General features: G+C 42.1%; 1 protein-coding gene across 4 annotated transcripts in view; it reads left to right on the plus strand.

Annotated features, from left to right (window-relative positions):
* Positions 1–933: 933 nt before the first annotated feature.
* Positions 934–24,137, plus strand: part of TTC12 (tetratricopeptide repeat domain 12) — a 46,391-nt gene continuing 23,187 nt past the window's right edge. The window contains exons 1-9 of one of the 4 annotated variants that reach the window (XM_004273392.3): positions 934–1,004; positions 7,054–7,217; positions 7,782–7,803; positions 8,436–8,513; positions 9,343–9,464; positions 13,751–13,810; positions 18,104–18,175; positions 23,093–23,153; positions 23,583–23,771. In XM_004273392.3, the coding sequence (XP_004273440.1) occupies positions 947–1,004; positions 7,054–7,217; positions 7,782–7,803; positions 8,436–8,513; positions 9,343–9,464; positions 13,751–13,810; positions 18,104–18,175; positions 23,093–23,153; positions 23,583–23,771 (826 nt within the window). In that variant the 5' untranslated portion in view covers positions 934–946. Of the gene's footprint in view, positions 1,005–7,053; positions 7,218–7,781; positions 7,804–8,435; positions 8,514–8,644; positions 9,209–9,342; positions 9,465–13,750; positions 13,811–18,103; positions 18,176–23,092; positions 23,154–23,582; positions 23,772–24,137 lie in introns of those variants that run through there. The other 3 variants (XM_049713169.1, XM_049713170.1, XM_049713171.1) reach the window with 3 other exon arrangements.

Here is a 24,137-nt window from a genome sequence, read left to right on the forward strand (position 1 = left end):
GTGACTTTAGCTGAGGTAGCACAGCTTATAACTGATGGAGTCTCAGAGGGATCAAATAACTCACAGCTTGTTCCTGGCAGATTTCAAATTTCCAGTTAAAGGTGCCTTATTTGGCTACACTGTTATTAAACCTAGCTGTAAATCAGAATCACCTGGAGGGTGTTTAAAACTATACATTCCAGGGTACTCTCTCAGGCTTACTAACTGAGGGGCTCTGGGCTAAGGCTGAAGAATCTTATGCTAAACCAGTTTTTGGATGATTCTTATGGTCTGTGGGTGGACCTTTGAGAACCACTGGCTGTAGCATGAGGCCTTTCACTCAAAAACAACAGAGTGGTGATCCAGCTAAAGTACTTGGAGAGGAGAAGAGAGGCTGGCGCGCAGGGCTGTCAAGTTCGAATCCCTCCATGCAATTTGCAGCTTCTCTTCACTCCTCAGAAATAAGCCAGAGGCTTATATTTTAAATAGTTTGGACATTTAGATGTAAATTGTCCCATTTTTGGTTACCTGTCACACAGCCAGGTCCAAAGCTTCTGGCTGGGCCAGCCTGTCATGATCAAAGTCAAGCGTTAGTGCCCTCCTCCATCTCTGGTGGCCTGTCAACTGCTCTCCACCTGGCCGCCTTCAAGCCGGGTCCCTGACTCACAGCAGCTTATGTTGGCTTTGTAGGGACATTTTGCAGAGCACTTTCCCCATTGGAGGGAGGCTGGCAGCTTTCCAGAAATATCGCCACACATAATGAGGGTCCCTTGGCCTTAACAGCAGTCAGAGTGTAATAGATCACCCTGCTTGTTATTCATGACTTTTATAAACACAAATCCATCTTGAAAATAATTACCTGGCTCTTAGTTTTAGAAGGCTAATCAGTCTGACAAATTCTGTTTAGAGTTTTATTATTATTAATTTTCATCATTTATGCTGCCTCCCTCAGGGATTCTGGTTCACAATGGCTGACTATCAAGAGGAAGACTTGCAGAAATTTCTTAAAAATGTAGATGAAATCAGTAAGTACCAGTAAATCATATACTAATTAAATTTTACTTTAGGGAGGTGGAGAGGTTAAAGAGAGATGATTACTATAAGTTAGTTCATGGGTTGCCTGACAGGTTTATGACTCTTAAGGAAAAAAATGTTCTTGAGATTAAACAGAAGGGGTATTGAGAAGCAAGTAATATTGGAGCCTGGGGGTAATATTTTTTGGCTGTTAATTGGTATCAGAGAAGCTGCTAACATTCTGATTGAATTCAGGCTGACAGCTCTTCCTTGTATGTTCTCCCCTTCTGTGTAGAATCAGGTCAAAAGGAGCTTCTATTTCCCCATCACCAGTGAGCCTACTGTTCCCTTGGAGAAGATCACTCAGGAGCCCCACTGATCGGTCTGAAATCCCTCTTGTTTTAGGGGAGAGCCGTTCCTGGTTTTGAGCTGCAGAGGCAAAGTCAGAAGGCTTTCCCTCAGGGTCCATCACATTACATAGATGGCTGCTGGCTGTCATACTCCTGTCTCTCTTCCTCTAGGCAGGAAGACCCTTCCCCAGCTTAGACAGGTGGGATCTCAAGGGACATACTCTGACCACACAGATCACACACAGGAGATTCCAAAGCACTCAGTCCCTGCTCAGACTTCAGGGAGCTTGTTTGAGGATAGAGACAAGAAAACCAGCAGCGAAACAAACCTTACATATCAAATAGAAATATATTGAAGTTGCTGCTTCTCACAGGCTGTATGGGTCCAAAGAATAAAATGGTTTTAAAAATAGTTCAGGCAACTTCATAGATGGTACATCCTTAGGGTGTTCTTTGGGTTTGTCATGGGCTTCTTCTCCTTGGCCCATCCCCCAAATGTTGTTCTGGCCTGGCCCACTGCTCGCCTTTCTCTTCAGGTGATCGAGCCCAAGCACGTGGTTTTAGCTACCACCCTTGTGATGACCCCACATCTCAATTGCTACCAGCCACTTTTTTTTTTTTTTTTTTTTTTTTTTGCGGTACGCGGGCCTCCCACTGCTGTGGCCTCTCCCGCTGCGGAGTACAGGCTCCGGACACGCAGGCTCAGCGGCCATGGCTCACGGGCCCAGCCACTCCGCGGCATGTGGGATCCTCCCGGACCGGGGCACAAACCTGTGTCCCCTGAATCGGCAGGCAGACTCCCAACCACTGCGCCACCAGGGAAGCCCACCAGCCACTTTTTTTGAGCCTCAGCCTCTATGCCAACTGTCATACCCATTGTATCCCTCAAGCACCATGAACTTAATAAGTCCGAAGGTTAGTTGATCATCTCTTTCTCTGTCCCCTCCCAGTGCGAAATAAAACCTTCTTCTCCTACTCTCCCATTCGTTCTAGTCTCACTTGGTGGCACTGCTGTCCCCAGATTTACAAGTCACATTGGCCTCCTCTCACCTCTCAGCCCTTAATTTAATCAGCCCTCAGGTTTGCCTTCTCCCTCCAGCTCCCACCTCTCCAACCTCCCTTTGTTCTAGTTCTCTTATCCAGACGATTTCAACAACCCCCTGATTGTTTTTCCCGGCCTTCAGGCTTACACTCCCCACAGGGTAATGTATCTAAAATGCAAATCTGACCCAGCCACTTCTCTGCTTGCATTCTCCCCGCAGTCCCAATAAATTTCATGCTCTCATCAGGACCTAAGTCCTCCCGTGACCTAGGCCTTACCTCTCACCTCCCCCTACCTCACACTTGAGCTACAGACTGCTTCCGGGTCCCCACACACCCCCTGACCCTTCATCCTCTGCCTGCTGCCTTTGTCCTTCCCTCTGCCTCCCGGTCTTTCTTTACCTGGCTACCATTCATTTGTACCCCAAGTTCATTTCCATATCATTTATATCAGTGCTGTCTGATAGAGCATTCTGTGTTGATAGAAATGTTCTATAATCTGCACTGTCCACTGTGGTAACCAGTGACCACAAGTGGCTATCGAGGGTTTGAAATGTGGCTAGTGCTACTAAAGCAGTGAATTTCTCTATTTCGTTTATAAGTAATTTAAATTTATATAGCCACATGTGTATAGATTCTACACATTCATTTCTTGGGCTCTTGCTGTGTACTGAGCATTGCTAGACCCTGGAGAGTACAGTAACAATGAATAAGAATTACTTTCCTTCATGGTACCTACAGTCTGGTGGGGAAAACAGATACTAAACAAGTAATTTCAAGGGTGATGTATGCTACAAAGAGAGATTGGTAAAATGCAAGAGACTCTAACTCAGATTAGGGAGTTGTCTGATGGGCTGCTGTAACAAAATATCACAGACTGGGGGGCTTAGGCAACAGAAATTAATTTTTGTCACAGTTCTGGAGATCAGAAGACCAAGATCAAGGTATTAGGTTTAGTTTCTCCTGAGCCCTCTCTCCCTGGCTTGCAGACAACCCCCTTCTTACTGTGTCCTCACATGGTCTTTTTTCTGTGTGTGCACATCCCTGGTGTTTCTTCCTCCTCTTATACGGACATCAATCCAATTGGTTTAGGGCCCCACCCTTATGACCTCATTTATCCTTCATGACCTCTTTAAAAGCCCTGTCTCCAAATACAGTCACACTGAGGGGATTAGGGCTCCAACATATGAATTGGGGCAGAGGGGCACAATTCAGCCCACAAATAAAGGCTTCCCTAAAGGATGAGATTTAAGCACAAATCTGAAGTCTGAGTAGGAGTTGGCCACTGGGGAGAGGGTAGGGGAGTATTCTAAATGGGGAGAAAGTACGTAGGAAAGATGGAAGTTAAGAGCAAGTGTGGTACTTTTGAGAAATGAAAAGATTAAAAAGCTCAGTATAGCTGGAGAGAATAGATCAAGGAGAGAAGGGTCCCATCTGAGTCCAGAAAGGCCAGATCAGGAAAGACCTTGGAAGCCACAGTAAGGAATTCGTGTTTATCCTGAGAGCAATGGGAATCCTTTGGAGGGTTTACTCAGAGCAGAAACATGGTCAGATTTACACCTTAGAAAAGTCACTCTGGCAGTGGTACACTGGAGGGGAGAAGCAAACAGGTGCTGAGAGCCAGCTAGGAGGCTGTTACAGTGCTCCAGGGAGAAGAGACTGTGGCTGGAATGGACACAAGTAGACAGATTGGAGACATAATTCAGAACTTACTTGACAGGCTTTAGTGTTGATGGCTGTGAAGGTGGAGGGAGAACAAAGGCTTAAGGATGAGCCTGAGAGTCTTGATTGAATGACAAGTGGATGGTTGGACCATCTGCTGAGATAGGGGCATTTGAAGGAGGAACAGTCTGGGGAGAAAGAGGATAGGCAGATGAGTAAGGCATCCCAGTGAAGATGTTCAGAAGGCAGTTGGCTTTGTGAGTCTGAGCCTAAGCGAGAGAGAGTGGCTGGGGAGGTCAACTTAGGAGACACTGGCATCTGCATGGTATTTGGAGCCGTAGGAGGGAACAGGAATTCCTGGGAAAGGTGTAGAAAAAGAGAAGAGGGCTCGGGCAGAGAGTCTACAGAGAAAAATTCAAAAAAATCTATAAATAAATTATTAAAGTAAAGAAGGAAATCGAGCAAGGTTTTTGGATACGAGATTAATGTATAAAATTCAGTTGCATTCTTATATACTTCCTATATAGCAGCAGCACTTCATTTACAATACCAAAATAAATCCCTCAAAATATATGCAAGACCTTTATGGGGAAGGTTATAAAATTTAATTGAAAGAGCTCCCAGTGGTCAAAACTAGAACAACTTGAGCAAGAAAGCAAACAGTATTGCATTATAGCCCAAAGTATGAAATAAATATCCATGAGTCTATATGGATATAAATAAACGATGAATAGATAAATAAGTAAATAAATATGTAAGGCAAATCTCCCATACAGAAGAATCTCAAACAATTTATGTAGATATTCCTGCGTCTAGAAGGTAGAGCATAACTCTCCACCCCTGAAAGTGAGATACATTTACTGACTTGCTTCCAAAGAGTACAGCACAGGAAAAGAGGAGAAAAGGTAGCTTTAAGATAGAAAAAGCTGACAAACTCTTCCTTAGGTGGTCAAAGTTAACAGCATGATAAATCATATTGATAACGTGTACCCTTAATATGTGCTATGGTCTTCCTCCCCAAATCTTGAGAACCTCAGTCTGACTGTGACAGTAACATCAGGTAAACCCAAACTGAAAACTATTCTACAAAAAATACCTGACCAGTAATTCTCAAAACTGTCAAGGAAAACAAGAAGTTGTCATGGCTCAGAGAATTATAAGGAGACATGACTAAATGTAATGTGATATCCTAGATGGTATCCTGGAATGGAAAAAGGATATTACAGAGAGATTAATGAAATTAGAATAAAGTTCAGAGTTTAGTGAATAAAAATTTTAATTAAAAGACATAAAATATCTAAATAAGTGGAGGCATATTTTATCATGGATGGGAAGACACATTTGGTAAGGAAATCTGTTCTCAAATTATTTTCTACATTCAACACAATTTAGATCAAAATCCCAAAAATGTTTTGTTTAGAGTTCAACAAGCTGATTCCAGAGTTCACACAGAAGAGCAAAGGGCCAAGAATTAATCCAGAAAATTTTGCAGGAAAATAAGAAGGTGGGATCTCCCTATCCGATGTTCAAGACTCATTATAAAGCTGTAGTAATTACGCACGGAAGGTTTGGTGCTGAAAAAGATGTCATCCAGTAGAATGGAATAAAGAGCCTAGAGCAGGTTCACGCATGTAACAGGGATGGCACAACGCATCGGTGGCAAGGCAGGGACTCTTCAACAAATGGTGCTCGTGCCCTATGCGAAGTCAGCTCCAGGGGACTTCGCTGGTGGTCCAGTGGTTAAGACTCTGCACTTCCACTGCAGGGGGCACGGTTGCAATCCCTGGTCTGGGAATTAAGATCCCCCGTGCCAGGCGGTGTGGCAAAAAAAAAAAGTCAGCTCCAGGTGGATTAAATACCCTAATGAGAAAAACAGAATGTTAAAACATAGAGAAGACATATAAGAGTATATTTGTAAACCTAATATACACAAAAGGCATAAAGCATAACGGGAAATATTGGTACATTTAACACATAGAAAATTTCTTCAACAAAAGCTTCCATAAAAACAGATAAAAAGACAAACCATACACAAGGAGATGTTCACAAATACATATCAGTCCAGAATATATAAAGAAATCATAATAAGAAAAAGACAAACAACCCAATAGAAAATTGGCCAAGGATAGGAGCAGGCAGTTGACATAAAAGGAAATCCAAATGGCTTACAAACCAATGAAAAGATGCTCGATCCCAGTCATATTCAGGAAAATGCAAATGAAAACATTGAGGAGATAAATGCATTATAGTGGCAACAACTTAAAAGTTTGACAACAAGCGTTAACTAGGATGTAGAGGCATGGGAACTCTTGTCACAGCTTATAGGAATAAACCTTGATACAGCTGTAACCTGAGAAATATGTCACATGTGTGCATGGGGAAATATGTACACAGATATTCGATTCGTCATTTATTCACTAGCAAAAAATTTAAAAACACCTGGATGTCCATCAATAAGAGAATGGATTACCTATGGTATATACAGTGATTAAAATAAATCAACTGCAACCATTAGTATCAAGAACAAATCTCTAAAGCATATTAGGAGAAAAAACTAGGTTGCAAAAGAATGCACGTTTTGTAAAAACCATTTATTTAAGATGTTTAAATACACACATATACACAAATTCTCTAGTAGGTGAATAGGTTCTGGGGATCTAATATACAGCATGGTGACTATTGTTAACAGTACTGTACTATACACTTTAAAGTTGCTGAGAGAGTAGATCTCAAATGTGCTCACCACACACACAAAAAATGAAATTATATGAGGATATGGGTGTGTTAACTAACCTTGGTGTGGGAATCATTTCTCAGTGTATACGTGTATCAAATCACCATGTTGTACACCTTAAACTTACACAATGTCATGTGCCAATTGTATCTCGGTAAAGCTGGAGAAATAAAAGTCCTTCCCCATGAAATTTTCTACACCACCTTTTAAGTGAATGGAGTCTTTCTTTTTGAAGACCTTGCTTGAATGATTCACCTCTGATTTCTCCTCTAGCCAATTTAATTCAGGAGATGAATTCTGATGACCCAGTCGTACAAGAGAAAGCTGTTCTCGAGACAGAAAAGAGACTGAAGTTTACAGAGGAAGACCAAGAGGAGGACGAGTGCAGGACCACCGTGAACAAGACCATGATCAGTCCTCCACAAGCTCCCACAAAGGTGCCCTTTCCCTATGGTGGAGTTATCTAAGTAGATAGAGTGAGAAGGTCTGCATAAAGCAGAGGAAGTAGTGGTTTAATCTCAACTGCCTGGTGAGGCTGAAATAGCCTTTTGATTTTTAGATTCACTTAGATTTATTTTCCACAAGGAAGTATAAACTCTGATTTCTTTTCTTGATCTTTCTGGGTCATCCTTAAACAACCCTTTGGGTTTGTTTTAATGAAAATTTGGCCTCTCTACCCACTGAGCTTGTGACCATTTTTAAGCCGCTAAGTAATATATTCTACTAACTCATATTTCCAGCTCATACAGCCACAGCGGCAGTCCCATGACCTGCTCGCCCTTGTTTCTGCAGATGCAGCCCCATAACAATTGTGCCCATAACTAGATCTCCTGATTTACAGCAAGCCCCCTGAATTTTGAGCCTTTCAGTATCGATGGTTAAAGGAAATGACCCTACTCCCCACTTGTAATTGATCTGCCTTCTTGCTTCATAGATGTATAAATGAGGGAGTGGTTTTTGAAATTTGTGTCTTTGTTTTTATGATAACCTGTGCCCTGCAGAATACAGATGAAATAAACACAGGTAAGTACAGCATCTCTCTTTCCAATGTGTATTATTCCTTTAGGATCAGTGCTTATTGACTGTAGCTTCCAGACCCTTAAATTATAGCCTCTGGGCTTACAAACAACCCATGAACAAAAACCTACTGATCATTCAACTCTGTTACTAGTAGTCAGAGGGGACAGTACTCAGAGGGTTTTTCCTATGTTCTCCTGGCCAGTCTTTTGTAAACTGAATTCAGTTATTCTGTTTCATCCAATTTACTCTTAGCTGCTTAAAGGGATCCAGAGTTTCTCAGTTGCTCAGCTCAGAAGCTCATTATGCTAAGTGGAACAAAAAAGTCTGTCTTCAAAGAAAAACTCTTTTAAAAGAGGCATAATTCAAATTTGAAGCACAGACATAGTCACCGTGTATAATAATACATCACACAGATTACCATTTACTGTCAAATTAAGAAAATGTCATTTTAGTTGTCTCCAAATCTGTGTGTGTGTGTGTGTGTGTGCGCGCGCGCGTGTACATGTGCCTACATGTGAATGCATGAAAAGTGTGGCTCTAAAACTCTAAAGTAGCTTTTTTCTGAATTTGAGCTAAAGAACTGATTATAGTGTTTGGATTTTTCTTTTTAATATTTGAAATTACGCTGTTGTCAGAGGCCTTCTTGGCATCTGTGGAGAAGGATGCAAAAGAACGTGCCAAAAGAAGAAGGGAAAACAAAGTCTTAGCAGATGGTAATTGTCAGTCTTTTCACTTTTCAATAGCCAGGGTGATTTGTGCTAGAAAGAGCAAGGAAGTCTCTATGCTAATGTCTGAGGACATCAAGATTCCCAGTGGGTGGGTCCATGATGGGCCTGAGACAGTGGGACGTGGCCAGGCAGAAACTAGTCTGTTTCCTGTTCCCACAGGAGCAAGCAGGGAGTCAGACACAGCCCTGAGTCAGCCTCCACAGTCAGACCTTTCTAAAGCACATGGATGGATTTAGCAGCACTAAGTGATGCTTGGAACGTAGGGAGGGATGGGAGTGAGGTACTACTGTCCAGCCTGAGGCACAGATGAAGGAATGAAAAAGAAAAATGAAACAAGCAAACAAAGCTGGGAGAAGGGAGAGGGGAAATAAAGGAAAAGAAAGAACTGGGGTTGTGTGTGTGGTGAGGAAGATACACATGACAGAGGAATGCTTTCAGCACTTATTTTATACCACTCAGTGGTATGTGTGCTGCAGATCTGAACGATTCCGTATTTGCTAGAAAATTAGTTGTTTGAATCTCTTTATGAGACGTTTGAATGTGTAGACTTGCCCTTTGTGGCAAGTTTGGGGTGTTCTGAGCCTTGAGGCAGAAACCTTTACTTGTTCTGAGAAGCTGCTTAGAAGACTTCGGGTAGATTGAGAGAACAGAAACCGACCTGGAATTATCTGCAGAGAGAAGTAAGTGACAGGCCCCCTTTGGATGCATGGAAGCTCTGACCTTCAAAGTAGAGTTGGAAAATCAGGACAGTGAAGTCTGAAAGAATTTTCCAGTGTGTGGGGAGAGCTCACCTGTGTAACTTCTATTCTCACAGCCCTAAAAGAAAAGGGGAATGAAGCATTTGTCAAAGGTGATTATGAAACAGCCATCCTGTGCTACAGTGAGGGTTTGGAGAAGCTGAAGGACATGAAAGTACTGTACACCAACCGAGCCCAGGTGAGTGATCCAAGGATGTGTCCACGGGCTTTCCTCAGGGAACAGTAGCCACTAACCTTGTGAAAGCAGAGAAAGATGAGACCAGACGGCGCCAGTGTTGTGCTCGTAACTGTGTAACGGCTGGCTCTGGCCGGGTTGGGGGTGGGGGCTGATTTGTGTGGAGCATTTGCCAATTTCCATGGTGTAGATACTTACACTGTGGTTCAATCTCAAGCTACCAGCTTGGAATCATTGAAGGAGAGCTTGGGAACAGCTACACATAATCAGTTCTCTCCATAGTAGAAGTCAGCTCCAGCACATCACTGATGGTACCCAGGCACTTTTCCTCGTGTATAGACAAGAAATCTAATGGAATGAGACAGTCTATGAGACCTTGGAATTCTGCCACCACTGAAGTTGTTCAGCTTCTTTTTTTGATGCCAGTCTACGCTCCTAAGGGTTACTCTCCTGTTAATTTCTTACCCATCGTTTCAATCCCTCCTTGATTAAGCTTCTGTGACTGGGGTATACTGGAGAGCTAATGGGCCTAGAGCCAATTTCTCAGAAATTTTGAGTTTCTGAAGTCCCTCATACCTCCGTTTTATATCACAGACGAGCTCAGATTCCTGGAACACCAGGTAAAAACCATCACCCAGATGTTTATTATCTACTACTTAATGAAGGGCAAAATTAATAGTTCTCAGTTGAAACAGAAATGTCACCTGTGACCTTATCTTTGAAAACTACTTGAATTTGTGTATGGAAGAGCTCTCTGCTGCTCAGGCCTGAAAAATTGGCAGATTCGTGGACATGATTATCCAATGATCAGGATATGTCAGCAGGACCTGGGTGAGATGGACTTGACACCATGTCATTTACAAGAGGGAGAGATTCATCAGCTCCAATTTCTATAACTCAAGATTAAGAAGATCCTGCTGTGGTATGTTGAGGAAGAGTGCAAGAAACAGGACGTTAGCAGTCCAGAAAGTCTGGGCAGTGACAGTGATTTAATGATAAATAAATCCAAGCACAACATAAGCTCATTAGTTCAGCAGTTTGGATAAATCGGACTCGAGTTGAGGTGTCATTTACCTAGCCCCATTTGTGGAGAAAAATTGTAATAAAGAAGAGAATCAGTAAATAAAATGGCCAGAGGTTGATTTTGCCATGTACTTCTTATCCCCCTAACAAGATTATAAACTTTTTGAAGGTAAAAACTGCCATGTACTTTTCCCCCTAATGCTTTACTTATAAGAGATGTTCAATAAATCCTTGTTAAGTTACATAACACTGGGTGGAGGCATAATAAGTCCATTTAAGGGAATGGAGTTTCTGTTGACACATCAAAAGGAACATTTAAATGCAAACAGTTAATAGAATAATCACAGTTCCTTTTTATTTATCACCAAATTTGGTCTCCAGAACATTTACCTACTGATGCTTATTCAGTCTTGTTACTCTGAAGTTATTTGAAAGCTGTAAAATTGAATTGCCTTTAAAATGTTATATAATTCAGACTTATACTAATTCAGATGGTCTATACCCTGATTCATCTAAATTAGTTACATTTTTACTGTACTCAAGTTTAAGCAGCACTTTGATTAGTTCTGGAGAATCACATTAAGAATGACTGTGGATAAAAATAAGTAAATGCAATGAAAAGCTTTGGGAAGGCAATTCCTCCCACTTTTCCCAAAGAGAAAGCTTATTCAGAGACAAATAAATGCAAAATGTGCTGCCTGGTGTTAAGAATCATTTGAACCGTTGACTATTTTTTAAAATGCCTCCCTGTTTGCACGCAGTGTTAGAAAACACTTAATAAGGACCCTGTGAACTGAGAGTTGCTGCTTGCTGGAGAGAAAACCTACCCTTTCATCGCCGTGTTTTTCTCCTGGAGCTAATGTTATGATCAATAAATTGCTGGTGTAATTTAGATAAATCAGGAGTTTAACTGCCATTTGGAAAAGTCATTCTTTTTAAAATGTGGAAAAACAAAAGAGAACAGGGAATTTATAGGGTGTTGGGTCCAAGCTTTAAAAAAAGAAAAAGAAAGAAAAGTGAAAGCCTCTGTAGAAAAATTGTTGAAGCCCATATAGAATTTTTCAGAGTCTGTATCCTGAATAACAGTGTCGTGAAATTATGACTACGGTTGTCTAGAAGGATGTTCGTTTCTTCCTCACATCCTCTGACTTTCTAATGAAACCCCACACCCAGAGGAAAGGGTGGTGCTTTATAGAACAGAGGGCTCAAAGAGGCGTTGCCTTCAATTAGTACTGAAGCCCTGTTAATGAAAGCACTGCATAGCAGCTTCCTATGTATTGGTGCGAAGAGCTGCCCGGCAGAAATCCCACTAGCTGGCTATTGCCTGCTCTCTCCTCACTTTGGTTGAATGCTTAGATTTCTCATGAATTATAACACTAACCTCATATTTGGCCTGTCCATGTAAGTATCTCATCAGATTTATTGTTCAGAGTGTCACAGTGCCCTGGTACAGTTTTGATCATGGGCAAACCTCCATGGGGTGTTGGGTCTATTATTGGTGACCGATGGGACCCTGGTGCCTGGTTTTCCTTTCTTCCAACAGGGTGATCATTGCTGCTTCTTAGGGAACTTTCCAAAAGGAGAGCCCTTAAAGTCTACTTTGTGCAACTTGATAAGAATTTATTAAGCACCTTTCATGTCCAGTAATTAAATACAGAGGGTATAGTAGCCATGGTGCTTGCTGTTAAATGACTTCATTTGTTTATAGATCACACCTCTTTGAAACTATAAATGAACTAGATTCTTAATTCGGTTTAGTTTGAGTGGATCACAGAATTCTGAGTTAATTCTTGATTTTCAAGATGTTCCCCAATTCTAGGAGATCCCGGAAGAGAGCCCCAAGGCATTTGAAACCGAGGGCTCCTGGGGGTGGTCTGACTCTTAAATGTCAGCTCATTTCCTATTTCTCTTCCTGCTTGCTGCACTCATGAGGAAAGAAGGGGAACTTTTTCTTAAGCGTATTTCCATAACAGCTTTATTGAGATACAATTGATATAACCTACAATCACCCATTGAAAATGTACAATTCAGTGGTTTTTGGTGTATTCACAGGGTTGTGCAACCCTCGCCACAGCCAATTTTAGAACAGTTTCATCATCCCCCAGAGAAGCCCGTACCCTTTAAGCAGTCACTGCCCAGTCCTCCCCCCTCCCCCACCCCAGCCCTAGGCCACCACTAATCTACTTTCTGTCTCTATACATCTGCCTATTCAGGACTTTTCATATAAATGACATCATACAATGTTTATCCTTCCACTTAACAGTGCTTCCGGGGTCCATCCATGTTGTAGATGCGTCAGCACTTCATTCCTGTTTATTGCCGAATGATATTTCATTGCCTAGATCTACCACATTTTGGCTATCCATTCAAAAATTGATGGACATTTGAGTCATTTCTGCTTTTTGGCTCTTATAAATAATTCTGCTATGAACACTGGTGTGCAGCGTTTTGCGTGGACATATGTTTATAGTCCTCTTGGCTATCTACCCAGGAGTGAAATTGCTGGATCCTATGGTACCTCTGTGTTTTACCTTTCCAGGAAATGTCAGACTGTCTTTCCAAATCGCTGCACCATTTCACATTCCCACCAGCAGTGTATGAGTGTTCTGATTTCCTGCATTCTCACCAACACTTGTTATTACCTGTCTCTTTGATTCCCTTTCTCATCTGGCTTCCTTCTGGAACATTCACAGCAGGGTAGCCTCCAGAAGCTAGCTCTTCCTTTGTAGGGGTGGTCAGTGCGCTGGGTACTGTCTGTTTGCCCCTCCAGATCCTCCTCTGCCCTGCTCTGTGCCCTGGGGGATTGACCTCTGTGGACTGCCCTCTTGGCTTCCCAACTTTCTAACTGCCATTTGGGTTCAGCCAACGAGCTGAGAAGGAAGGAGGAAAGTGAACTGCGGCTTTATTCTCCCAGCTTCTGCTCTACCGAAGGTCTCAGCTCCTGTCAAGCAGCGCTCTTCACAAAGCGACCCTCTCCCGTTTTGTTCATTGCTCCTCCCTCTGCCTCTTCAGGTCTGGCAGTGGTGATGGCTATCCATTGCTGGTCTCCCTCCACCCTGCCCTCACCCTGTGAATAGTCCCTTTATTAAACTCTCCCCGGTTACCCCTTGTGAGTGGCATCCGTTTCCTGCTGGGACCCTGACTGGTACAGGTAGGGACGAGTAACTTCTCATCACCACTCTCCTGCCCGACTACTCTTTCTGTGTTAACGGAAGACTGCCGGCTACAGAGCTGTGTATGAATAGCAGCTGTTTGTGTCCTTACAGGCTTATATCAAACTTGGGGACTACCAGAAGGCACTGGTGGATTGTGACTGGGCTCTAAAGGTAAGAAGATTGTTTCCTCTTCCACATGATGGAGCTGGGCTTGCTGGGGCCAGATGTCTCAGTCCTGAAGTGAACAGAGGGGAGCTGCCAGTGTATTATGGCAGGACAGGGTGTAGGCTCTGCAGTCAGAGCCTCAGTTTCCTCATCTGTAAAATGGGAACGAGTAGAATTGTCGTGAGGGCTACGATAACGCACTCGGTGCCTTGCCCGTGGGAAGTACTCTGGAGAAGCTGCTGTTAATATTGGTTTTCAGGGTTTTATCACAATGGCTCACCCTTCACTGTTGTGTTATCAGGTGCTTTGCTCCACGTGGTAGTGGAGACACCTCCTTCTCTTTCCAGAGCTGACCTCGGGGGCTTCTTTCCACAGTGTTGCCATTCTTCCTCATCAGTTCGGGCTTTTCCTCTCCGGTTCTGATAATTTGGAAATGTATCATAGCACCCCTTCTTTGTAGAGGAATAATCAAAAGAAAGAGTTCCTGTCGTTCAGCTTGGATACTAGTCAGGCCTCAGGCTGATAGCCTAATACTGTGCATGTATTTCCTCTGAAACCTGACAGAATAGATAATCAAAGGTGGAGAGAAGGAAGGACTGTTGGTAGAAATATTAGAAGGGTTTTAAAAGAGAAATGTCATGATCACTTCATAGGAACATTATTTCAGATGACTAAATATTTAAATAACCCTTAATCCACATTCCCCCAAGTTACTCTGTCACAGGGGCTTAACTAAATAACCAAAAACAGTGCTTCTCAGCCTTCCTTGCTGAAGTGCTAACAGAATAAACATGAGCCCCTGGAGGGTCTAGAAGCAGAGAGCATGAAATTTCTTTTTAGACACATGTTTTATCTTAAAAATCCTTGCAAATTTTGCATTGCATGCCATAAGATGTTATCTATTTGTCTTAATATAGCCATGTTATTTTAAATAATTTATAATCAAGTAAAGTTGAAGTGCCAGGAGAACGTGCCAGGTTTATCCTATGCCATAGCTTCCCCTGGTCCAGCACTGCCTACCCCAGCTTAGTGAGCGTGGCCCCCAGACAAGAGCACATCGCAACAGCAGCACATTGGCCACACCTGCTTCCTTACTTTTTATTGAAAGGGTATGCAAGAAAACAGGGGAATTCGAAGCTCACCTTTACTAACAACGGTTTATAAAACACGAGCATCCCACCAAAATGGATATCTGGAGTGCCTGATTTCTTTACCCCCTAGAAGATACGGTGTGGGGGACACCTTGTCCCATTGCATCGTGACAGTCTTTAAGTGATGAGAACTGCCCCAGACTGGCGCCATTAGGTTCTCCACAGCTCCAGTGGAGATCCATTAGCCTGCTTTGTCACCTTATATGATCATGACTTTTTTCTACTATCATCTGTAAGAGAAGAAAGAGGCAAGGGCGTTTTTCTCTGGTGTTTCAGCAATAACAGCAAAAGCTGCCATTCGCTGCACGCTGGCCGTGAGCTGTCTCATTGGAGCCTCACAGCCTTCTTTTCTGTTCTGGTCAATTCCACAGTTATGCTCATCTTTCTGACAAGGAAACAGAGCCTCAGAGATTAACTAAGTAAACTGTATGGGATCACATAGCTAACGTTGGCCTAACTGTAGGCTGGTGCCCTGAATTGTTGACTATAAACAGCTTCTCCACAGAATCCAGGAAACCCCATCATCCCTGGGTGTGGCTTTCATTCCTTCTGTGGCAGAAACAAGGTCTCCTTGTGGGGCTTCCAGGAGCATCTTTTCTGATCTGAAAAGGACCAAAGAGGTAGTCACAGCCTCGTGCTGATTCAGGACGACGCACTGGCCCATTCCCAAATGTTCACTGAAACACGATGTTATTAACGGTGAAACTGAGGCAAAGCAGGCCCAGCACAGCTGACATTAAAAAGTGCTGACACCCAGCAGCCAGCCTTGTTAAATGCCCAGCAAGGCTCCCATTGAAGACGATCGGGTAAACACTTGGAGGGATGGGAAAAAAATGTATAAGGAATTCTAAAAACTGACAATCATTGGCTCTACGTGGAAGCTGTGAATTAAAAGAAAAAGTTTCACTCCTTTTAAACATTAGCAGTGAATGTCAGCGGCACTCCATTATTCGTAGTATTAGTACTTTCATGCCGGTTTAATATTTTTGACACTTGTGAATTGGCAGAGACAAACCCATGTGATGACATTTCAAGACTGATCTTCCTAGTCAGGGAAGATAAGGCAGCGAAGCTGGTTTTAATTAGGATAAGAATCATTTCTTTCTTGGCAGAACTCTTCCTGCACAATAAACTGCACCTTCCTCTGAAGGCAGGATTCCTTTTGAGGGGACCTGGGGTTCAACTGAGAGAACCCTGGTGAGGGTTGGTACCTCATCGAAGGAGAAAGGGCCTATTAGTGAGAAAATCCATTAGTGGCCCTTTGTGTTAGTGTCTGAGTAAATGTGGTCACGATGCACCCCTCGCGATGGCACAGTGGGACGTGGACGCGATCTGGGGCTCCTTTTCCCCTGTTGGAACCCTGCCGCCCTGCCGGTGAAGGTGCTGTGAAGAGGTGGCTTCTGCGAGCTGTGGTGCCAGAGTTTCCGTTCCCTTTGACAGTTCCCTTCCTGCTTCCTCAGTTCCATCCTCTGTGAGTTCTCCAGGGTTCACTCCACAGCTCCCTGCCTTTCTTCCTCCTACAGTTTCTCCCTCAAAGCTCTCGTCTCCTCTGTCAACTGTCATTCTTGCAAATGGCTCTCACATCTGTATTTCAGCTGCCCCCCACCCCGCAGGTTTCCATGTGATTGTCTTTGCATCCTCTGAAACACAGTATGTCTTTGTTAGACTGTATGTCTTCAGAGTGGATTTCCTTCTACTCAACTGCTATAGCACTTTTCTGAGGGAGATCTGGTGTCATTTTTAAGCCTTTGGGTCCTGGAGTCAAATGGCTAGATTTTAATCCCAGCTCTTCCACTTAGTTATCTATGTGACCTTGAACCTCTCCAACCCCTAGTTTCCTCATATGTGAAATGGGGTTAATAATTATCTCTACTTCATAGAGTTGTTATAAAGTTTACATGAGGTAATTCATGTGAACCATATGGTCAGGACTGAACAATAACACACTAATATTATTACCGTCATTCACTTAGCAACGAATCAGGAAACGATATTCATGAAAATGCATCTATAAAGGCCTCTCCAAATATAACAATTATTGTTACCCCTTCTATTATTCTTTAGCTTTTCTTTAAATTTTCCTTTTTGCCCTGAGATGGATTGCTTTTGCTGTAACTGCAACAACAGCAGCTACTCCTCTATTACCTGGTACCACAGTGTTTTACACACATTCCCTCCTCACAGTGGCCCAAGAGAGGCACTATTATGATCTCCACTTTGCAGATGAGGAAAATGAGCCTCAGAAAAGCTGGGTGGCCTGGCCAGCGTGCCACTTCTGGTGAGAGGCAGACAGGGCTTCACCCAGGACTTTCTAGACGCCTGAGCTTGGACCCTTAACCTCTTTACATCTATACCCCTGATGGCATCCAACCAAGCACAATGCCTGGCACATAAAAGGGATTCAATGAATTAACTGGATGCTTTAAAGTATAGTTTATGTCTTTGTGCCACATCATTCCCTCTGGAGTTATAATAATTCAAAGCAGGCAGGTGCAGGGCCCCCTGTGCAAGCGGTATCGTTTCAGCCATAAGTTTCATAAGTTTTGAAGGGGGCATCCCTCCTGATCGTAAGTGATAGGAATGCAAGTTCTTAGTCTATATGTCATGGTTTATTTCAAGGAAGAAACATAAATATATAATAGTAACCTCAGCTGTTTACGCAGCGTAAATTTTCCTCCCTTTTAATAAACCAGTGGTTCTCAAACTTGGTTGCACATTTATATCACCTGGAGAGTTTAAAAAATTATTGATGCCTGGGTCCTACCCACTAGTATAATTTAACTGATGTGAGTTTCAGCTGGGCCATCAGGACTTTCACAAGCACCTGGGTGATTCTAGTGTTCAGCCAAGGCCAAGAGCTCTTCCAAACTAAAGGTTTCTGGTTTGTGTCCTGGTTGTCTCATTAGATGGAAATGAAAACTGGCAAGTATCGTGAATTAATTTAATAGAGAGCTTACTTGTGCATCCAGGCTCCTTGCAGGCATCAATTAGTTTGGTTGCAGATGCACAGAAAAGTCTTAATTGTCAACTCTGGTGGCTGTCCTGAGAATCAAAGCACTGCCCTATCCCTATTAGCTGGGCAGTTGGGGGAGGGGCTGATAACTTCAAATCTTCCAGAACATCTGATCAGTGATTCTCTGTTATGCAGTGTGATGAAAAATGCACAAAAGCATATTTCCACATGGGAAAAGCCCACCTGGCCCTAAAGAACTACAGTGTGGTAAGTGCTAGAGGAACCTTAAGTGGCATGTTTGATCTCGGAGCAGTGCTTCAGATTGTCTCAGAGAAGAACCACATTCCTCCAAGTTGATGAGATATTAATCCACTTCTTAGTATTTTCCAGGGTAAATCTTAAGATCTTAGAGCTGGGAAGGATGTTGAGTGTCATCTGATAATAGCCCCACCTGCTGTAGAAATCTCTTCTGCAGTATCTTCTACCAGTGTCCATCCAGTCCCGGGATGAGCATCTCTGGAGAGAAAAGACATAAGCAAAAAGATGAAAAAACAAAATTCACTTGTAATCTCATCTCCTGAAAGTAACCATACAGAGAGATATACACACTAAGATATTGGATATTGTTAATAGCAGCTTTATTGAGATATAGTTCACGTATCAAACAATTCCCCTATTGGAAAGTATACAATTCAGTGGTTTTTAGTGTATTCACAGAGTTGCACAACCATCACCACAATCAGCTTTAGAACATTTTTGTCACTTTGTCAAAAACACCTATACCCATTAGCAGTCACTCCCCTCCCTTCCACCCCGCCCTCAACCCTAGACAACTACTGATCTACTTCTGTCTCTATACATTCGCCTATTTTGGACCATTCATATAAATAGAATTATACAATATGTGGTCTTTAGTGACTGACTTCATTCACTTAGCATAGTGTTTGCAAGTTTCATCCATGTTGTAGTATGTACAGTACTTTTTTTTTTATTGCTGAACAATATTCTATTGTATGGATATACCACATGTTATTTATCCATTTGTCACTTGATGAACATTCAAGTTGTTTCCACTTTTGGTTATTATGAACATCCATGTACAAGTTTTTGTGTGGACACATGTTTACAGTCCACTTGGCTATACACCTAGGAGTGGAACTGCTGAGTCGTGATAACTCTATGTTTAACCTTTGGAAGAACTTCCGTCTTGTTTTCCAAAGTGGCTGCTCCATTTGACATTCCTGCCAGTAGTGTATGGTTCCAGTTTCTCCACATCGTGAACAATACTGGTTATTTATTTTTCTTTTCTGTTATACCCATCCTGATGAGTATGAAGTGGTATTTCATAATTTTGACTTGCATTTCTCTGATGGCTGATAATGTTGAGCATCTTTTCACGTGCTTATTGGCCATTTGTGTATCTTCTTAGGAGAAATGTCTCTTCAGATCCTTTGTCCATTTGTTCATTAGGTTATTTGTCTTTTTATATTGAGTATAAATATATTCAATATAATATAAATTGAATATTTATATAAATATTCAATATAAAGTAATATAAATATTATATATAGTAATATAATATTCAATATAAATTCTGGATACAAGTCCCTTATCAAATAAATGATTTGAAAATATTTTCTCCCATTCTCTGCCATTCTCTGTGTTGTCTTTTCACATAATAGCACAAAAGTTTTTAATTTTGATGAAGTCTAAATTACCTATTTTTTTCTTTGGTCGCTTGTGCTTTTGATATCAAACCTAAGAAACCGTTGCCTAATCCAAGATGTAAGAGTTTTATGGCTTTAGCTCTTTCATTTGGATCTCTGATCCACTTTGAGTTAATTTTTGTATATAGTGTGAGGAAGGGATCCAGCTTCATTCTTTTGCATGTGGATCTCCAGTTGTCCCAGCACCATTTGTTGAGAAGACTGTCTTGTCTCCCACTGAATGATTTTGGCACCCTTGTCAAAGATCAATTGATCATAAATGCATAGGTTTATTTCTGGACTCTCAATTTTATTCCATTTGTTTATGTCTACTCTTATACCTATGCCACATTGTCTTGATTCTTACAGCTTGTAGTAAATTTTGAAATTGGGAAGTGTGAGTCTTCTAACTTTGTTCTGCTTTTTCAAGATTGTTTTAGCTATTCTGGGTTACTGGAATTACCATACAGATTTCAGGATCTGCTTTGTCAATTTCTGCAAAGAAGCCAGGTGGAATTTTTTTTAATTGAAGTATAGTCGATTTACAATGTTGTGTTAGTTTCAGGTGTACAGCTAAGTGATTCAGTTATACATATATATATACCTATTTTTTCAGATTCTTTTCCCTTATAGGTTGTTACAAAATATTGAATAGTTCCCTGTGCTATACAGTAGGTCCTTGTTGGTTATCCATTTTATATATAGTAGTGAGTATATGTTGATCCCAAACTCCTAATGTATCCCTCTTCCCCCTTTCCCCTTTGGTAACCATAAGTTTTTTTTCTGTGTCTTTGGATCTATTTCTGTTTTGTATATAAGTTCATTTGTATCATTTTTTTTAGATTTTACATATAAGCAATATCATATGATATTTGTCTTTCTCTGTCTGGCTTACTTCACTTAGTATGATAACCTCTAGGTCCATCCATGTTGCTGCAAATGGAATTATTTCATTCTTTTTTATGGCTGAGTAATATAAATAATAAATGCTGGAGAGGGTGTGGAGAAAAAAGGAACCGTCCTACACTGTTGGATGTAAATTGGACAACAGTATGGAGGCTCCTTAAAAAAACTAAAAATAGAGCTACCATATGATCCAGCAATCCCACTCCTAGGTATATATCCAGAGAAAACTCTAATTCAAAAAGATACATGCACCCCATTGTTCATTGCAGCACTATTTACCATAGCCAAGACATGGAAGCAACCTAAGTGTCCATCGACAGATGAATGGATAAAGAAGATGTGGCACATTTATACAATGGAATATCACTCAGCCAGATGGAATTTTGATGGAGATTGCATTGAATCTGTAGATCAACCTGGGGATTATTGCCATCTTAACAATATTAAGGCTTCCAGTCCATGAACGTGAGATATCTTTCCATTTACAAGATATATTATTTTTAAAAAGAAATTGCCCCCGTTGTACATTTTAAAAAATTATTCTTTGTGGATTTTAATTCTAAAAGTAATACAGACTTATTGTAATAAGGTCAAATAATAGAGAAGTAAAAAGGAAAATATTAATCTCCCCCCTCCACCAAGTTCCATTTACTTATTCATTCATTCAGTTAATTAATTCACTCAGCACATATTTAATGCATGCTTCTATGTTCCAAGCACTGTCCTAGGCAACAGGAATACAGTAGCAAACAAGACAAAATCCTTGACTTAAGGGAACTCACATTCTTGTGGTAGGGGCGACTTGTCCCAAGATAGAAGCCAAATAAGTAGATGTGTAGTATGTTAGGTAGCAATAAGTGTTACTGAGAAAACTAAATCAGGAAGTGGTGAAGGTGAGATTGGTTTTACAGAGAGTGGTCAGGGAGGGCTTCTCTGGAGGAAGGGAAGGAGTGAAGTGAGCAAGCCATGTGGATGTATTATACAGTGGAAGAGTGGTCCAGATAGAGGGCTAGCTAGAATGGAGTGAGCAAGGAGGGGAGTGAGAGATGAGGTGAGCAGGTTGGGGGGAATACGTGGGGGACTGATCCCCTAGGGCCCTACAGGTTTTTGGAAGGACATTGGCTTTTATTTTGAGTGAGCTGGGAGCCATCAGAGGGTTTTGAGTAAAGGAGAGAAATGATCTGACTCATGTTTTAAAGGATCACTCTGCTGTATTGAGAATATATCTTGACATGTAAGAAGAGAGAACCAGTCAGAAGGCTATTGCAACAAATTATCCAAGTGAGAGATGATGATGGCTTGGACCACGTTGGTGATGATGAAGGTGGTGAGAAGTGCTGGGGTTCTGCTTATATACTGACAGTGAAGCCAACAAGAATTGCTGATAGATTAGAGCTAGGGTTAAAAAGAAGTTGGATACAGGGTTACTCTCTTAGACCTTTTGGGCTGCTATAACATAATACCATAGATCGGGTGGCTTATACAACAAAGGTTTATTTCTCCCAGTTCTGGAGGCTAGGAAATCCAAGATCAAGGTGCCAGCAAATTCAGTGTCTGGTGAGGACCTGCTTCCTAGTTCATAGACAGCCAGCAGGGGTGAGGGAGCTCTCTTGGGTCTCTTTAATAGGGCACTAATCAACTCATGAGGGCTCTACCCTCATGACTTAATCACCTCCCAAAGTCCCCACCTCCAGATACATCACGTTGGGGGTTAGCTTTCAACATCTGAATTTTGGGGGGATGCAAACATGCAGTCTATTACAGTTACCATGTTTGATATCCTGCAACACTATTCTCTGTTTTAATGTGATGCTTTTTCTTCAGTTCATTTCTTAATCCTAATCTTCTAGATGAGCCTTGAGCTTTTAAGCTATCTCAGAATGTTTCTTTGTTTTTTGTTTTTTTGGGTTATTTTTCTGAGCCTTTTCTTTCAGTGACTGGTCGCATTGATAGCCCTGAGGACTGTACTGCCCTAAACCCATCATCATGCCCCATTAACAAGAATCTTTCTTTTCCAGAAACTTTCTATCTAACAGTGTCCTTAGTGAGCCTCTCACGCTCAAGTGTTCTAGTTGACTCTTCCATGGCCAGTGAACAGACCCCTTACCAGCTCTTTGCAGCCTGTACATTTAAATAGGCAGTTCTCGCTTCCTGTTCCCAAGTCTCTGTCAACAGTGTTTCTAGCTTCATTTATTTCCTTATTCCCTGTGAGCATATCTGACAGGTAGCCTCCTGTTCTTTCTCAGTGCAAATATCATATCTGAATTTTGCATTTACCTTATGATTATTCTTATCCCAGCCAGACATGAGCCACGAGAATTGAGGACTGGATATTTTCCATCACAGGCTGTATCTGACAACACTATTTTTTAAAATAAAATTTGAAACAATACTTGTTGCCCCACAGAACCAAAGAAGCCTAAACAAAATGTCAAATGCATGCTGCGTTCCCCATGCCCGCCTCTGACGCGGGTAGCGGGGGAGGCTGGGAGGAGACAATGATACCCTGTGCCTGTCTTATAATCACCATTCGCCCCTAACCACTCTTCAAGACCTTGTTTCTTTCTTCCAGTCTAGAGAGTGTTATCAGAAGATCTTAGAAATAAACCCCCAGCTGCAGACACAGGTGAAAGGTGAGACTTCCTGCCGATGTCCTTGTTCAAATTGCACCTCCCCTCTGTGCCCCGGTCCTGGGGTGTCCTCCATGCCTTCTCTGCACTTGGCCGCAAGCACAGCCACGCCCAGCCCTGCACAATCACATCCTCTCATAACAGCCCAGCCTTGCTCCTCTTCCTCTGTTCTTGGCCTTCCTCCTTTTCTCCACCATCCTCCCTCCAAGCCTTCTAGACAAGGAACAGTGTTGTCCTTGAATAATTCCCAAGATGTCTTAAGATTCCTGGTAGAAACTGTACACGCCTCCTAAAATTTTCCTTGCTGAAGATGAGTCTGAATTATTTTAATGCTTTCTGCCTTTCAGCCTCCCATCCTCAAAAACAGGTTGCTCCATGTGTGGACATGTTGATTGTTAGGGTTTTGTTGTGTTTTCCTTCTTGTTTTGCTAGACTACCTGAATCAGGTAGATCTTCGGGAGAAAGCAGACCTTCAAGAGAAGGAAGCCCAGGAAGCACTGGATTCAGGCACGAATACGGCCGTGACGACCAAGAATCTTCTGGAAATTCTTTCCAAGCCTGATCAGATCCCCTTGTTCTATGCAGGGGGGATTGAAATCCTGACTGACATGATGAAGGACTGTAAGCCAGCGATGTGTGTGATCTCGTGAATATTGTCAGTATAAGGGGACAGAGTTTAGAGGTCTGTCCTCACGAGGCAAAGAATCTGTTCCTTCCTTCCACCAATACTGATTGAAGGTCTACTATAATGTAGGTGCTAGAGGGGGTGCTTAAGAAACATAACCCATCCCAGCTCCATCCCCTCCTCAGAGCATGCTGACACATGACACACATGCTGTAAACACCACACAATACGACACAAAACACACAGACGGCATGCACTCCATATATACTCACAACACACACACACACAGCATGTGCTCACTATCATGTATACTTATATCACATACGTCACACACACACACACACACACCACGCGTGTGGGAC

This window comes from Orcinus orca, chromosome 8 (genome assembly GCF_937001465.1).
Source record: "Orcinus orca chromosome 8, mOrcOrc1.1, whole genome shotgun sequence".
NCBI lineage: Eukaryota > Metazoa > Chordata > Mammalia > Artiodactyla > Delphinidae > Orcinus > Orcinus orca.